The sequence below is a fragment of the Opisthocomus hoazin genome, chromosome 2 (assembly GCF_030867145.1).
Source record: "Opisthocomus hoazin isolate bOpiHoa1 chromosome 2, bOpiHoa1.hap1, whole genome shotgun sequence".
In the NCBI taxonomy this organism is placed as follows: Eukaryota; Metazoa; Chordata; class Aves; order Opisthocomiformes; family Opisthocomidae; genus Opisthocomus; species Opisthocomus hoazin.
The window spans coordinates 51,256,627-51,273,574 of record NC_134415.1 but is presented as its reverse complement, the minus strand read 5'-3'; the positions used below and the strand labels follow the sequence as shown (position 1 = coordinate 51,273,574).

General features: G+C 41.2%; 1 protein-coding gene across 6 annotated transcripts in view; it reads left to right on the top strand.

The window, feature by feature from the left end:
- Positions 1 to 441: 441 nt before the first annotated feature.
- Positions 442 to 16,948, top strand: part of VRK2 (VRK serine/threonine kinase 2) — a 47,482-nt gene continuing 30,975 nt past the window's right edge. Inside the window, exons 1-7 of one of the 6 annotated variants that reach the window (XM_075413569.1) lie at positions 442 to 618; positions 911 to 1,051; positions 11,852 to 11,907; positions 12,410 to 12,479; positions 13,287 to 13,374; positions 13,513 to 13,621; positions 15,068 to 15,160. In XM_075413569.1, the coding sequence (XP_075269684.1) occupies positions 916 to 1,051; positions 11,852 to 11,907; positions 12,410 to 12,479; positions 13,287 to 13,374; positions 13,513 to 13,621; positions 15,068 to 15,160 (552 nt within the window). In that variant the 5' untranslated portion in view covers positions 442 to 618; positions 911 to 915. Of the gene's footprint in view, positions 619 to 910; positions 1,052 to 11,851; positions 11,908 to 11,971; positions 12,753 to 13,286; positions 13,375 to 13,512; positions 13,622 to 15,067; positions 15,161 to 16,948 lie in introns of those variants that run through there. The other 5 variants (XM_075413570.1, XM_075413573.1, XM_075413574.1 and 2 more) reach the window with 5 other exon arrangements.

Genomic DNA, 16,948 nt, shown 5'->3' with positions numbered 1-16,948 from the left:
TGATGCAAAGATCCTGACGTAAAAATGAATGGCCTGACTGAGGGGTGGCACCTTGACAGCTCTGACTTCACTATGGCTCTTGAAGTCCTTGCTGCACATGGAAACCCCTCTTTTTTTTACCTCAGGCAGCAAATAGTCTGATCCACCAAAGCACTTTAAGGAAAAAAAACCCCAAAACTCCTCACTTACGAAATGCAGCTTAAAAAGAGGGACAGCCGAGGCGACTGGGGCTCAGGCGCGCCATCGGACGGCTCCGTTTCCCCATGAAGCGAGGCGCACCGCCGGCGCCTCACGAGAGAGCGCTGCGCGAGCGCCCGGCGGGCTGAGGGGAAACGGGAAAGGGCGCGCGCCTCCCCCGCCGGATCCCGCCCCGCCTCGCTGAGGGGAGCGGCGCGGCTGAGGGAGTCCCGCCCCGCTGGTGCCGAGGCAGGGCGGGCGGCCGGGGCTGGCCTGGCCCTGGCCCTGCCCCGCCCCGCCCCAGGGTTTCCCGGAGGAAGAGGGTAGCCGTGCTACTCGTGCTACGGACGGGCCTTCGCCGCCTGGGCCTGGCCTGCGGGAAGTTCCTGGCTGGGAAGTTTGCGGCTGGCACCCGGGGGAGGCCGCGGGGGCCCTGCTGAGGTGGGTGTGAGGGGAGCGGGCGGCGGGGCCGAGCGCGGGCCGCTTGTTACCCGCCCGTCCCGTCGGAGGGTAGACCGCTGCCAGTGAGCCGCCCCGGCCTGCTGCTCGACTGAAAGGCCTTTTGGCCCTGAGGTGGGGGAAAGCCGCCCGACCGCCGCCCTGGGGGAGGATCACCGGCGTAGGTCGTGGAGAGCTGGGTCCCTGCTTGGTGCCGGTAGCACAAAGAACAGCGAGCCATATTGTTCTCCCTGATGAAAGTCAACTTTTTCTTTCGTTTTTGCCCCGCCTCAAGGTGCGATGCCGCCTAAGGATCGCGGCAGAGGCAAGCTGCCAGTTGCTCTCCCAAGAGACATGATCCTGAAAGACACTGAAGGAAAAGTTTGGAGGCTGGGAAGTCAGATCGGCCAGGGAGGATTTGGCTTGATCTATTTAGGTAAAATACTGGTGGTGGTTGGAAGTGTGACTTTCAAATTTCTTTGTAACTTTGTGACGTGAATTAGACAGAATGGGTATAGTTACTGTTCTTTATGTGCTGGTGGTCGACTGTGTTAAAGTGTGGTTTTCTGACATTTGCAGAGCCGTGTTAGTTGTCCTTGTTCAAAGTGTTGCTGATGGCGCAGTGTGTTCTCCGTGGGCTGTCCAGCCTGGTTTGCTGGCTTGTAGTATTTTCTGTGGAGTTTGTGTGGGGTAGGCAAGGTGCTGCTGCTGTCAGACAACGGAAGAGCACTGCCAGGTGATATTCTTCAAAGTAATGGCGATGCTTTCGTAAACTGCCACTTTGTGCTTATGCCGGTCTTGTGTTCTGGAGCACTCTGTGTTTCCAGTTATTGGGAATGTTATCTTCTGGCCAAGACTAAATCAGTTTTCATCCAAGAAACACAACAGTAACAATGGTTAGTTGGGTGTTGCCTCTGAATTAAAACCTTTCACCAGAGGTGGAAGTGCTGTTCTTTATTTGCTCTAGCCTAGATATGTTTGCTTCAGAAGAAGCTGCTGCATTTCACTCAGTCTGTGTTTTATAAGTAATGAATAGTTCTGAAAGGCAGTTTGTAAAGCGTTCTGGATCAATGGAGAGGCTATAATGTCTGTTACTATTGCTGGTCTCTGTGAAAGAGCAAATCCTGTTTTCAAGGCAATACTATGAGTTTGGTGGGGTTTTTTTTTTTTCCTGTATGGCAAACATATAAAGGCACACTAATCCACAGTGACTGTTAGGCACTAGATGGAACTTGCATTAAGACAGCAGTAAAGAATTATCTAGAAGCAGTTTATTACATCATCCCTGAAGCCAAACTTGGTCTTTTTAAGTTAGAGGTATGTTAACTCTCTATTTGAAGTATTAATGTTTAAAACTTGATAAGCAAGTCAGTCCTACACGTTAATTGACTTCCTTTTATGCATAAATCAGCTATACCTTTTTTTTTTTAAGCTTTTCCTTTTTGTGTGTTTCTGCTGTGGAAAATAAAGTTTTGATTATTTCACACTCTTGGATTTTTTCAGTTGATCTCTTCCTGATGTTTCCTTCTTATTGAGTGATTTTTTGGAAAATAATCTGTTAATACACTGCTATGCAGCATGAGCTTTCCACTTAGTGTGATTTCCAGATTTTTGTAACAAGACATGTTTTCATTAAAGTAGGCATTGTATGTCACATGCCTTCTCAGTTCTTTTGTCTTGAGTAACTCCATTCAAATATGCAAAGCTCTGCTAGATTCAGGGTGGTTTCATGGAGGTGAAGGAGTTGTCCGTCAGTGTCAAATCGGGCAACTATTGTAGAGAGAGAAAGCACGCCTTTCCTGTAGAAGAGTTAGCATGTTTGCTCTTTTCATATTTGCAGACATAAATGTAGCACTTGTGTACCACTGGTCTCTTGGTGACAGATTTACAGTGATCTTTGTTAACATCTGTCTGGGTATCTCATGGTGCTTGTTTGCTTTCAGCTGTTCAGGAACATTTTATATTTCACTGAAGTGTTCTTCCTCTCCTCCTTTTTTTCCCCTCTCATGTCCATTATGGTTAATCACAAAGAACTGAATGGCAACTGAAAACTCGTATTTTATTTTATGGTGTGATATGTAGTCAAATCTTGCTCCTCTAAAGTGATTGCCCAGTTGTACTTGTTCTTCCAGCTATTAATGTGTGGCTGTAAATTGCAGGAGGGTGGACAATTTTGCTTGCGCATCTGGACTTATGCTGCATCTAGACTTCAGGTTTGAGTGGAGAAACTTTGGGGGGAGGGGGAAGGTGTAAGCTGGCACTTTGTTCCACTGAATGCCTGTGTAAACAAAATAAAAATATTGCAGTAACAATCTAAGTGCCACTGGTTCTGCTTTTCTGCAAAGTAAACAGTCACTGAAAAACCTGGAGAAAACTAAGGCTGTGTATGGTTGCAAGTAGTTTGGTGTAACAAGTGAATGAGTAAATGGAAACGGTGGCTATGGCCCTACATCTACCCTATGTTTAAGTTAAGAGTTTGTTTTACTCTGGACTAGATTTGGCATGGTCTGCTGCACTGCATTTCCTCACCAAGTTCATGGTTTGAGGTTGTCTGAAAGAACTGTTCTGAGTCCTTATGTTACTGTTAGTAGTTGAGTGCGTCTGGTGGGTTCCTGTAGTGGAGTTTCTGATTTTGTTTCCTCTGAAATTTGTATAGTTCACCCATACCTAACTGCTCTGCATACAGAACCGGTGGGGATGATCGGGGTTTCAACTAGCTGCAGTTACAGAGGAATCAAAGGCTAGTACACTTCGAATATTTACATTCTTTTTCCTTTTCATATATGATAGCTTTTTATGACCTTCTTTGAAATATCTGTTTTGTTACACTCTATGCACAGCATCTCTCAAATGTACATGAGATGTTACTGTAAGAGAAGTAGAACTTTGCATGAGGTAAGAAGTGAAGGTGTCTCTGGCTTTTGCCGTTTAAGGATAAAGGAAAGAAAGACAAACTTGCAGAAGGCTGCCACGGAGAGGAGTGACTGAGGGAACTGGGGATGCAGTGCAGAAAGCAAGGTTGTAGTGGGTGCAGTTCTCCACGTGTAGGACGAATGATGTGTTCCTAAGTCACTTGGAATATAGCTCTGTTGTGTTCTGTTGCAGTCAAATCACAACAGACCTTGTGGGTGGAATAGTATGTGGGATTCCATTAGTTTCATGCAGATTTGATTAGTTTTCTGCTTGATTGCACACACCACTGAAGTGATTTCAGGTGTTGTGTTTGTTGTAGTTTGACTCCCACTGAACTGAGGAGTCAGTGGATTAGTTGAGGATGAGAATACAATTTGAGACCCTTGGTATTACTATTCTGTGTAGGTTTTTTTTTTTTTAAGTGACAGCATGGCTGAGGACATGCAGATGCCATTTACTATAATTGTATTTGCGTTCGTTTAATCTCTTCTTTCAGAAGGGGTAGTAAATGTTACATGTAGCACTGAACTGAAGGCTTAGTTCCCCTTGTAGCTCATCCTAAAACTAAAAGAGGAAATGGGCAAGATTTATCCCTAAGTAGTGACACTGATTGAAGCTTTCTTCTTTTGTCTACCTCTTTATCTCTGATAATGTGTTCATATTATGTAAAGTATACCATTCAGTAGCTTTTCTGGGACATGATCCTACAAAAGGGTTCAGCTGTCTTTGAGAGTGAAGGGGAGTGAGGTAGATGGCCTTTGAGAGTAAGGTATGGATGCTTGGTGCCGAGAGGCACCTTTGCTTTCTGTGCTGTTCAGACTAGTTTTTAGTGCATATACAGCAAGATGCGAGATGACGGCTAAACTTTCTGTGAGAAGCTAACCCAGCGAGAGCTGTAGAGAGGTGGGTAAGACAGAATAGTGGAGACAGATTTGACTGCCTGCCAGATAGGAACAGCACAGCCCTTTTATAAAAGTAAAGGTTAACTTTGCTGGCTATATATATCTTTTAATAAGTATTTTTACGGTAGCAGTGTAAAGATTTTGATGGGCGTTGTTATAGCTTAATTTCCCATTAAGTGTACTTCTATACTCCATTAATCTATAACAATGTTCTAGAGAAATTTTATGGTGTCTCTGCAAAATAAATTTACAAGGGATGCATTCCATGGAAAGTTATGTTCACTGAATCAAAGCTGCTGAAAGCCATTTACTAATCCTGAGCCCTAGGATGCAAATAGTCTCTTCAGGTGCAGGGCTTCTAAACTTCTAATTATGTACATGAAAGTTACCACTATCTGCAAGTCCTGTCCTGCCTCACAAATGTTTTCCCTGGTTTCTAGTTACTCTTTCTCCTTCCTGTCTGTGCCATCTTGTCTGTTTCTTTGTTGACTTGTTTGTTCCCTTGGATTGGCTTTGCATTTTTATCTTGACCAGAGCAAATCCAGCAGCAGAAGGCTTACAAATACTGATTCCTCCCAATGCTTCTGAAGAGGAGAGCTTCCTATGCTGCTGGAAGCAATAGAAGCCATCTAGAGATATTCTTTCAAGCATTGCTTTTGTTGTAGCAAGAGCAGTATGGAAGCTGGAATTAACTGAATTTTTGTAAGTTAGAAGTTTTATTTTATTTTTGTTACTGGAGCTGATTTGCTGTCAGGAACCTCAGGCAGAACTGTTATCTGTTTGGTAAGGGGGAGCAGAATGGAGAGCAACCAGGGAAGAATGTGACATATTGGTGGTCTCATGGCTAGTTTGTAGCCCTGTGGAGAATAGTGTCAGTACATGGGAAGATTAAGCAACAGTTGAAGAGAATCATAGGTTGGAAAAGACCTCTAAGATCAAGTCCAACCGTCAACACAACACCACCATGAGCGTTACATTGTCTCATTTGTCTTCCTGATCACAGTCAGTAATTAACACCAGTCTTTGTATAAATCATTCTCTAGTCCTGCTGCAAGCACTCTATTAATGCACAATTTGGACCGAAAATTTAAATGCAGAAAGGTCACACAATGTTTTGTTAAGATTCCACTGACACAGTGAAATCTACTGTACATAGCACTATCTACTTGCCAGCTTCTTTCTGATGGAAACTGATGGTTCTGCAAAATACTTATTTTTATATATATATATATACTTGTATATACACATATGTTTGAGATAGTAAGTTCTATTGTAAAAGACACTACATTGTAATTATGTTTTTGTATTGTAATGGAACTTTATAAATGGTAGGTGAAAACTAAGAGTTTTGAAACTGCTTTTCGTAGCTCTCTTGGCAGCAGGTGTTTGTGTGTTGTGGTTTGACTTCTCTTTGTGCATGTAGTGTTACAATATTGGAAGCTCAGGAAAGTATGTATTGATAAAGCTATACTTGTTGATCTGTCGCCAGCATAGCCAGCACACTATCCTTTTCCTCTCCCTCCCACCTCCCGTCCTACTTCCTAGAAGATGTAAAGAATATTTGCCTAAGCAGTAAACAGTGATTAAATGGGTGAACATTGCCTTTTAATACCAGCAGCACAGGGAGCTCTACTGCTGGTGGAGGTAGGGAAGATGTGTAGTTGTGGTCTTGTTAAGGCTGGACCATAGTACAATGTGCCATTGATACTGTGAGGCCTGGTGTTCTGGGAATCGGGCTGAGGTGTGAAAGAAAGATTGTTCCTATTTCAGAAAGAGTAATGGCCAATGATAATTTGTATAGATGTGAGCACAGGTGTACATGTGTCAGGGAAGAGAAGCATTGGTGGAAGCACATTCTGTCATTGTCATAATGTTCATTCCTTGGTTTGCCCTAAGAAGCCAGCTTTAGCGATTGGTTCTAGAGAAACTAAGTACTTCAACAGTTGCTTAAACTAACTTCACTGAAAATATTTACTATAATGCAGCAAACGAATTAAAAATGATACCAAAAGATATACATTCAGTGTGATTTTTATAAACTCAGTGGAAAGAAGAATATTAATAGCAAAACCCTGTAATTAATAGCACTAGCAGGTAACTGTCTGGCTAGGGATGGATTTTTCTTAACCTTCGGATTTTAAAATGCGTTTCAGCAAAGGTCTTGTAGCTGCAGGTGTGAACCTTAGTGTGAAAATAAATTCATTGGCAGACAAACAACAGGAAAAAGTATTTTTATTCAGTTGCTAACATTAAACTGTATAAATATAGATATAGCAAGCAGATTACCTAATTTTTCACCCTGTCTGTGGCCACACTAAATCATAAATTTAGCCTGATTTTGCTATTTGGTGGTTACTTAGGGCTGATCACATGGTACAGGATCAGCCTGCACCTTCTGTTAAAGAAGTAATACTCCTTACCTCAACCAGTTCTTGCTGATGACTGCTTCCTCTTAAATCTTCCATCTCTCTCCTTTTTTTGGTCCTCTGTAGGATAGAAGCATGAAGTTTAAAAGCATAACTCATTTTTACACAGTAGTCTAAAGCCTATTGCAAAGTCTGCAGAGATCATTTCTATTACAATTTAGTGTTCTGCTACATAATGTGTTGGTGGTTGTTTCCCCTCCATATGTATGGACCTGTGATTTGGGAGCTGTTGCTGTGCTCTTGGTTAGTCCGCCTTGTGAAAGTTCTGGTCAGGGATTGAGACTCTGGTGTGCTAAGTAAAACTGGAAAGTCAAGAGAGCAGATTTGTTTGTTGTTGTTGTTCCGCCCCCCCCCAGTGGGGGATGTATTTCTGAGCAGTGTTATATGGTAGCAGGAAGAGCTTTGGATGAAAGATAGGGCACCTATTGCCTTATGGAGGGCACTCCCTTCAGTAGTCTTTGGCACTTGTACCCTACTGAAACTGGCATAGTGTCTTCTGAGCAGGCACCATGTCAGACCAGCAGATGGGCTGGAGCAAAATCTTGCCAGAAAACAGTTTGTGCATCAAGTTTTAAATATTAGAGGCCTGGACTCCCATCTGAGAGTTCTGTAAGAGCAGCCCGTGTGTAGCTTTTCTGCCTGGGGTTAAAGGATATGTCATACCTATTCCAGCTTAAAGTAATTAACTTTAAAAGTCAAACAATGTCTTCCATTGTTGTGGAATAGAAAACCTAGGCTCTAGTGAATCAAGGTTAAGGTTTCATAGAAAGATGAGTAAGACATATAGTGAAATTTCCTACTAGAACTGATGGGTCTTAACTTGGAGACATTTGCAGTTATCTGCAAAACAGTTTAGCAGATGAGCACGATTTTTTACTGAAAACAGTGTAGTTAGGTCTTGTGGAAGATGGTTTCACAAGCACGGTGCAGAGGTCTAAGTATATGTAATTTGTGTAATAAAACTGTGTGTTCATAAAGCTACCTAGAATAAGAATCTGGAAAAAACCGGATTCATAAACACTGCTCAGAAAAGAGTCTGTCCGCGAAATGACGCTGCATCTTTAAAGCAACAATGTGAGCAGAGAAACAGGTCTTCCTTAGGCTACATTGAAAATGGACTGTAAATACCTTTCGAGCACTGAATCTTTCAGTTCTTGGGAAATATTAGATATTTTGAAGGCAGTGGGGGAAAACAATGTGCTTTGTTCGCCTTTAAATATTTGCCTTAGTACACTCTATTTGTAGGAAATGATTGAAGTTCTGTGTTAAATAGCAGATGCTACTTTTTATTTATTTGTGTACATTTTGGTTTTAGTAACTATATTTCTGCAGCTTGGATCATTTGGTATTATTAGATACTTTGAGCAACACTCCCTCCCATTTGTTAGCCATTGAAATTAACAGCTCTTGGCTTGACAAACAGGGTCAGAATTTTTCCAGATTTTTTTATGGGTAACTGTAACTTGAGGTTAGTTTTTATTTCTGGAAAAAGCTAAGCTGACAATATTGCTCTTCAGGATTAGTTCACCAATTAAAGCAAAAATAAGATACTAGCAACCCAAGAACTTCTGAAAATAATTCTATTCATGTTTCCCAAACAAATGCATCCTCAAAATATCCAGCAGTGGCAAAGACACCAGCTGTGGACAGGAGCAGGGCTGTTTTTTGAAACTGCCAAATTAGTGCGGTTTTCTTTTCCACTGTGTAAACTTTGTCAACAAAACTGGTTCTGTGAGAGCCATTGAAAATATTTCACCATATTCCAAATGTGACTGCCACAAATTAACTGCTAAAACTACAACAAGCATGTTTGAACTGGCAAATAGAATTGGCAGGTTTCTTTTTCAGACTGCATGCAGTTGTGCTGTGTGGTTGTAGGAAATCGTAGTTCATCCAGAAACACTTTTGTTACTATGTCATATTAACATTTAGAAAGCTACATTAATTAAGTTTGTGGCACTCAGCAACAAAACGCATGAAATTCACAATTTGAGTGGATGATAAGACCATAACTGCTGTGCCTGGGTGAAACTAGGGAATTCTGGACATCAGTTAATTTGAGGTAAGTTATTAGCTGTGTTGTGTAGGCCTAACAGTTGGAAATTATGGCAAAGAATGTGAATCTTACTGCACTGCTTTATTTCAGAGTTCATTTTAAATGTGTATGCTTTTCATTGGCATGGTAGCTGCGATTGTGGGATGAAGGGGAGGAAGGGAAAATAGAGCTGTGCCCTTTGCAAATGCTTTGTGAGACTCAGCTTGGCATGAGATGGAAGCAGCCACAGCCCCCCTACACAGTTTCATCTTGTGCCAGTGTTCCCAGTTAACAATAATGCAGGTAATGGTTTTGATTGTGTGCATACATCAACACCCCCCAGATGTGAGGAGATTGTGCGTCTCTAGTTGAAAAAAGCAACAAAAACTGGGAACTCTCACACTTGTTATGCTATTTTAAGATATCCTTTGCAAACATAATCTCACCATATAGCGCTCCTGGTACTCTATGTGTGTACTTATATGCCTTCAGAGACCTCCTGCTATCAGCATTGCTCTCCTGCAGGGTCTCTGCTTACTGTCCTGCAGTCTAGCATTTAACTGATTGTAATATTATAAATAGCTATGTGCTACCACACAGAACGAGGCTAGCACATGGCTAATTACGAGTATACAGTAATTAACTATGAGCTAAATTCGCAGGAGAGTATGTGGTGGTGGTCTATGAGGTATGTAATCAGACTGTTTGTTAAACCTTGGGAGCCTTTCCAGTTTGTTAAGTAACTATACATAGTAATGAGACAATTTTTTAAGAACTACTTATATATATTTACGGACAAAAAATAGTCTGTCTTATTTCTAAGCTGTGGTTAAAATATTGCTGCCTGATATATGAATGAGTAATTAAAAAGATGTAACAAAAGGGACATATGCAGCTTTGGCTTATCTGTATGTATGCGATTGTTATCTAAGCATTATCTGTGTAAGAAGTTAAGCGTGTTATTCATTGTGAATGTTATGCCTTGTTTCATGTATGTGCAGTAAAACCAGTAATATGATTTCTCCTTTTGTAGATTTGATAGTTGTGTTACTCATTTTGTGGAGCATCTGTTCTGTGTGTTCTTGAGCTTTGTCTGACTTTTCTCCCTTTTCACATTCTAACAGTTGCCATTTAGTTTAGGTTTTATTTTTCATCAGGATGTTCTTTCAGTATGACTCCAAAAAACATCCGCGCTGGCATAGTGTAAGAACCATGGGGGTTCCGGCCTTTTGCTGGGCTACCTCCCACTAATTGCTCTTCTTTGTTACCCTGACAGCTGTTACTGTCTGTTCCAGATTACCATGAATGAGGCCTCTCTTTATAAAATGTCAAGATGTCTGCAGGGAAGTTAGGTCAGACTCTTTCAAATACATTTAAATTTGATACTTCTGTAGACCTATGAAACCTCTGTTAAGTAACTTGGTATTAAAATATATTTTCTTATACATGGGCTCTTTTCTGATCTGTGTCACTAAGGGAGCACACCTGGTTCTGTTTGGGTAATGTGGTGTTGCTGAATACCACGAAAACACATGGGATGTGTTCCTCTTAACTAATGTCTTCGGCTATTACCGCGTAGTCTACGTGTTGCAGAGAAAGATAAAAACTTAAAGCACCTGTGCCTTAATTCTCAGTTCAGTAGAAGAATATGGCAAGAAAAAAGTTTACCAAAATTTTCTTCCTGGTTATATGATAGTTTTAAGTTGTATTCTGAATGTGACTGCTACTCGTCTGAGTCTATGGATAGTTCACGCCTTCCAGAGCTACTGTTTTAGGATGTGTTCAGTTTATCTTAATGTGTTACTAGCACAGAAGCATTCACATGGGGAAGTGTCAGGCAGAAGGCAGTGGGGACCCTGCGGGTGTTTGGGTTGTGTATGCTGCCAGATTCAACCCAGATGCTGAATAGAATTGAAGAAAGATAGCAGCTGAAGGAGTCTGTTCATTGTAAAAATATTTTTATGTCCTGACCATCAAAAAATGTAAGTTTGGATGGTTTGATTAGAGCCAAGTTTACTTGATTTTTATCATGTGGATAAAAGTAGTCTATTTTTGTGTGTGCTGATAGCTGAAGTGTTTCACACCTGGACTGTTGTTGTTATTTGATCATTACAAGAAGTTTAATAGGGACACTTATTTCCTAGGAACTGTACTCTTTTTAGTTTTTTTCAGTGATGATTCTGAAAGATGATTTAGTCTCATTAAATTTTAATCCCAGTGTAGCTCCATGTAGCTTCAGTAGTATGAGAGAGAACTGATAGTTCTCTCAGGGTCAGAAGAAAATAGGATTGCATTGTCTGTGCAGAGAGGTTCTGTCTCCTGGGCTGTAATTGGAACATGTGGTCAATTATTGTTTTGAAATTTCTACTAGCGTTAAGAGGCACAATCCCTCGTCTCCTTTGGGCAGGTGGTGGCTGTGCTATCCCTAACTTAGGGCAGTGTCTAAATGTCAGAATAGAAATCACGGTTCTTGGGCCAAATTAATTTGTAATAGAGGAAAGCATACAATCCTGTCTAGAGGCATAATGTAGGTCGTAACTTTTAAGTGGTGTCTTTGTCGCAACAGTGGATTGACAGCAACCAAATACAGAGGTTATCCAATTGACTGGAATGACTTAAACATAGTCTGTTATAATGGAATACCTCATTGTGGTGCAAACATACAGTAGGGACATCCTCCTTACTCCTTGATTAGTATTGAGGGAGAGAGTTCTGAAAACGTGGCTTAAAAATGGCTTCTGTATTTGTTGATTAAAACTTCCATACATGTGTGTGTGTTTTCATTTTGTTTTTCTTTGAACCTGGCAGAACTCTGACCTTCAAAAGCAGGAACTAAAGAAAATGTTGAGTATCTTTGTCATGTATTTTTTTGGTCACCTTATGCAATATTAGCTTGGTCTTTGTTTACAATTATATTTTGTTGCATACAGCTTGATCCCCATCTCTTTCTTGTTTTGCAGCTTCCCCTCAAACTCACGTTCCTGTACAAGATGATGCAGTGCATGTAATTAAAGTGGTAATGTGTAGATCTCATTTCGAAATTGTTGTGTACTGTACTTTCTCTTAATTTTCTGTCCTTATTTTCAGCATTGGGTCTGTATTGGATGCTTGTGGCTTTTTGTTTTTTACCTATTTTTTTATATCTTCCCTTGCTTGGGGAAGTATTTGGCATTTCCATGACACATAGTATTTTCTTGACTTGATTCTTTCCTTTGCTTGATTGCTGCACTCAATAGTTAGTAGGGAAAATCAGACTGTGAATTTAAACACATCTGATCTATGATATTTCTGAAAAAAAAGTGTCTTAAATAATTCCTGAAAGAATCTGTTTTGTATGAAAATGTGTTGCCAAACAACTTTTCTTTTAGCTACTTATTACAACTACATTTCTGGATGGCATGGTATATGTGAGGTGAGGAAAAAAATGAAGTTTCATCATCTTTGAATTTCTCATACACTTTTCTAGAAACTATTGTCTTTCTAATGCATTTTATGATACTAAGTTTATTTCTCAATAGGAATATCTTGAAAATGGCCCCTTATTTTCTGAACTGAAATTCTACCAGAGGGCTGCAAAACAAGAGTATAGTAAGTAATATATCAGTTCAGGTAGATTTAACAACAAGTTTGAGTTTAATTACTGCTGGTAAGAACTGTTGCTTTAGAGCTTGATAGCCAACTCATTTTGTATACACTGAACTAATCCTAGTTGGTGCTATAGATTGCTGAAGGTTTCTTTACTTGGATGTCATCCTTGTCCTGTCTGATCAGAAAGGAGAACAGAAGAGTGCCAGATTTATTATGTGTGCAGTTCAGAGTGCGCAATGAATGGAGTTGTGAGAGGCCAGGCTGAGAACAGAGGTACTTTGTGGACTAATTGGTGACCATATTTCTGCTAGTAACTATTTACATGTACAGAGCTAAGAGTGTGTGTAATTGTCACAGGATTTAGTAGTAATCAAGGTACTTGATTCTGCAGACACTTAAGCATGGATGTGATTTATTCACGGGAACTGTCCTAAAGGCTTTAGATGACTCAGATGGCTGGGAGATGTAAGCACTTTAGATAGATTGAAGCATTCTGTGTTGAATCAAGTAGAGCTTCTAAAGGATTATTTCTTCAGCTATTGATAATTGCTTATCTGCCTTCTAAGGGAACAAGGTATCACATTGCTAGGACAAAAAGATGCTTCTTGCTTTGGAGAATGTAGAAAACTTCACAGTAAAGTTATGGTCTGAATTGTTTGCTACACAAACTACAAAATAAATCCTGTTTGTTTCATTGTTGCATTCAAAGTCTTGGCTTGATAGCTAAAACAAAATCACCACCTACCCACCCCCAACCTGAAATTCTCTAGCTGCCTTTAACCCAATGTTATCTTATTACTATTACAGTAAGAAAATGGATGAATCTCAAAAAAATAACATATTTAGGAATTCCAGTGTTTTGGGGATCAGGCTTGGCTGAGTACAAGGGAAAAAGGTAATAAGATGAATTTTAATTAAGCGTCAGATGGACCAAAGATCCATTTTCAACAAAATGGTGATATGTCCTTCCAATCTGACACAAACTTGCAGTCTTGTCTTAAAGGATTCCTCCCTTTTATGTATTTCCTGGTAGCTATAGATTCATGGTCATGGAGAGACTGGGGCAAGACCTTCAAAGAATCTTTGAAGACTGTGGAAGCAGATTTAAGAAGGAGACTGTTCTGCAGCTTGGGGCACAAATGGTATGTACACAGAGAGGAAATTGCTATGTCTCCAACTTGCTAAATTCAACTAAAAAATCTAGTTTACTTTCTGGTATAGCTCTTTAGGTAGCTGTTGAGTTTAGAATTAAATGTGTAAATGCTATGTATTTTCTTATTTTTAATCTTTTTTTTTTGTAAATAATATTGAGTATCAAGTTGAAAGTCAAGACCCCCTGCAGACTGGAAGTTGGTGGGCTCAAACGAAAATTCTTTCTAGTCGGTTAGAATGTAGACCACACACCTCAAAATGTGTGTCTAGACTGAGATGTGTAAGCTTGTTCGTATATCCTTTAACATGTATTGTTTGGGTTTTTTTCCCCCAGTATCTGAAGGGTATTGTATTAGACATCCATATTTGTTAGAGTTCACAAATGCATGCCTGAATGCAATGTTTTCAGTGTGTTTGCTGAATACACTGATTATACAGGCCAGGATTGGGCTAGTCTGCAAATATCAGATTTATTTTCAAATGTGTATAGACTGGCACATGCTAGCAAAAGTTTTTATATGTGCTCCTTTGTCTTGTGAAAGACAGCTATGGAGACAGCTGAATGGAGGTGCACAGCAAATGGAGTAGAGGCAATGGTCATAAGCTGCAAGAAAAGAACTCTGAACATAAAGGAAACGTTTTTGGAGAAAGAATGTCTTGGCACTGGAACGTGCTTTCCAGAGATTGTGAAATGTCCATCCCTGGGGACTTTTAAAACTTGACAGTTCAATCTCTTGTACAACCTGATCTAACTTATGTTAGTCCTGCTTGAAGCAGGGGGTTTAGACTGGACACCTCCAAAGTTTCCTTTTAACCTAAAGCATAATAATAAAAAAAAGTGAAAGGCTTTCATAGTTGTATAATTGACACACTTGTAACACTCTTTGTACTCTCCAAAAGCCAGGATTAGGTTGTCCGATGGTCCTTTGTGTGAGTTGCCAAGTGGAAACGTGTTGTCTAATAACAATTAGAGCTATTGTACCTCAGTAAGGTGCTGAAGAAGGATGATGATGGGGGGTGGTGATGACATGAAATGCAGGTCATGTAGTAATTGGCTGGATCAAATATATTATAAACCTTCAGGGCTGATTGAATATGTTCTTTTTAAGAGCTTGGTGTTCTCAACAGTTCCTCTAGCATTTATAAAGTTCTAGTTTCATTCTTGCTTTGTGAGCTTAGAAGCTGGTACCAGTAGGTAGTTACACAGGGATGCTTATGGCAAAGTATGGCTTGTTTATCATTTGCAATTAGCTATATGCCTGGTGGGAACGGACCCTGTGGACAGAGCAGGCAGTCCTTGTGCTCTAATTAAAAACAAATTGTCAGCTCAGTCTATGTAGCCCTTGATTTCACTATCTAAGTGAGAAATGTTTGGTGGTAGGGTTGGGGCAGAGTGGAGAAGATGATGGTGATTTCTGTTCTAAATTCTTTTCTAGTTGGATACTTTGGAATATATACATGAAAATGAGTATGTTCATGGTGACATTAAAGCAGCAAATCTACTTTTGGGCTACACCAATCCACACGAGGTAAGCACGTTTACTTATCTACACTGTTACTCTAATTTGCTTATAACTGTTTAATAGTTTTAAGTTATGTATATTCTGCATTAACAGTTGACATATTAAAAGAAGTTCATGAACGAACATTTACATTCTCTCACAACAGATCTGAGTGTGGCTCTATGGAGCTTAACATTTGAGAAAGAAGCAGGACAAAAGTCTGCTTTGTTCTCTTTTTGCTCTGATGACTGGGATAGTGGTATGGACAGGTAAGCTAATCAAGAGAGCAAGTTAGAGGACCTAATTGCTGTTCTAGGTTATGCCAGTTTAAGTACATTAGTAGAGTTTAAGGATGTGGCCCGTCGTATTTTCATTCTTGGGAAGTTCCAGCTTTCTGATACGGTTATGAATTGTGTTTCCATGCTGCCAACTCTTATGTCCTGCTTGTTGTAGTGGAGATAGCAGGTGAGTAGGATTAAGGTTGCTACTTGCTAACGCTTTAGAGCCTGAATCATAGAATCATAGAAAGTTTTGGGTCGGAAGGGACCCCTAGAGGTCATCTAGTCCAACCCCCCTGCAGCGAGCAGGGACACCACTAACTAGATCAGGTTGATCAGAGCCCTGTCCAACCTGGTCTTGAATGTTTCCAGGGATGGGGCCTCCACTACCTCTCTGGGCAACCCGTTCCAGTGTTTCACAACCCTCATTGTAAAGAATTTCTTCCTTATATCCAGCCTAAACCTACCCTGTTTTAGTTTAAAACCATTACCCCTCGTCCTGTCACTGTTGTCTCTACTAAAAAGATTGTCCCCATCTTTCCTATAGGCTCCCTTTAAGTACTGAAAGGCTGCAATCGGGTCTCCCCGCAGCCTTCTCTTCTCCAGGCTGAACAAGCCCAACTCTCTCAGCCTGTCCTCATAGGAGAGGTGCTCCAGCCCTTGGATCATTTTTGTAGCCCTCCTTTGGACCCGCTCCAACAGTTCCATGTCCTTCTTGTGCTGAGGGCTCCAGAGCTGAACGCAGTACTCGAGGTGAGGTCTCACCAGAGCAGAGTAGAAGGGCAGAATCACTTCTCTCAACCTGCTGGCCACACTTCTCTTGATGCAGCCCAGGACACGGTTGGCCCTCTGGGCTGCCAGCGCACATTGCTGGCTCATGTCCAGCCTTTTGTCTATCAGTACCCCCAAGTCCCTCTCAGCAGGGCTGCTCTCGATCCTTTCATCCCCCAGCCTGTGTTGATACCGGGGATTACCCCGACCCAGGTGTAGGACCTTGCACTTGGTCTTGTTGAACCTCATGAGGTTCACACAGGCCCACCTCTGCAGCTTGTCCAGGTCCCTCTGGATGGCATCCCGTCCTTCTGGTGTATCAACTGTACCACTCAGCTTGGTGTCATCTGCAAACTTGCTGAGGGTACACTCGATGTCGCTGTCCATGTCATTGATAAATATATTGAACAACACCGGTCCCAGTGTGGACCCCCGAGGGAATCCACTCGTCACTGGTCTCCATCTGGTCATTGAGCCGTTGACCACTACCCTTTGGCTGCGACCATCCAACCAATTCCTTATCCACTGAACGGTCCACCCATCAAATCCATGGCTCTCCAATTTAGAGAGAAGGATGTTGTGGGGGATCGTGTCAAAGGCTTTACAAAAATCCAGATAGATGATGTCCATAGGTTTTCCCTTGTCCACCCTTGTTGTTACACCATCATAGAAAGCCTCTAGGTTGGTGAGGCAGGACTTGCCCTTGGTGAAGCCATGCTGGCTGTCTCAAATCACCTCCCTGGCCTCCATGTGCCTTAGCATATCT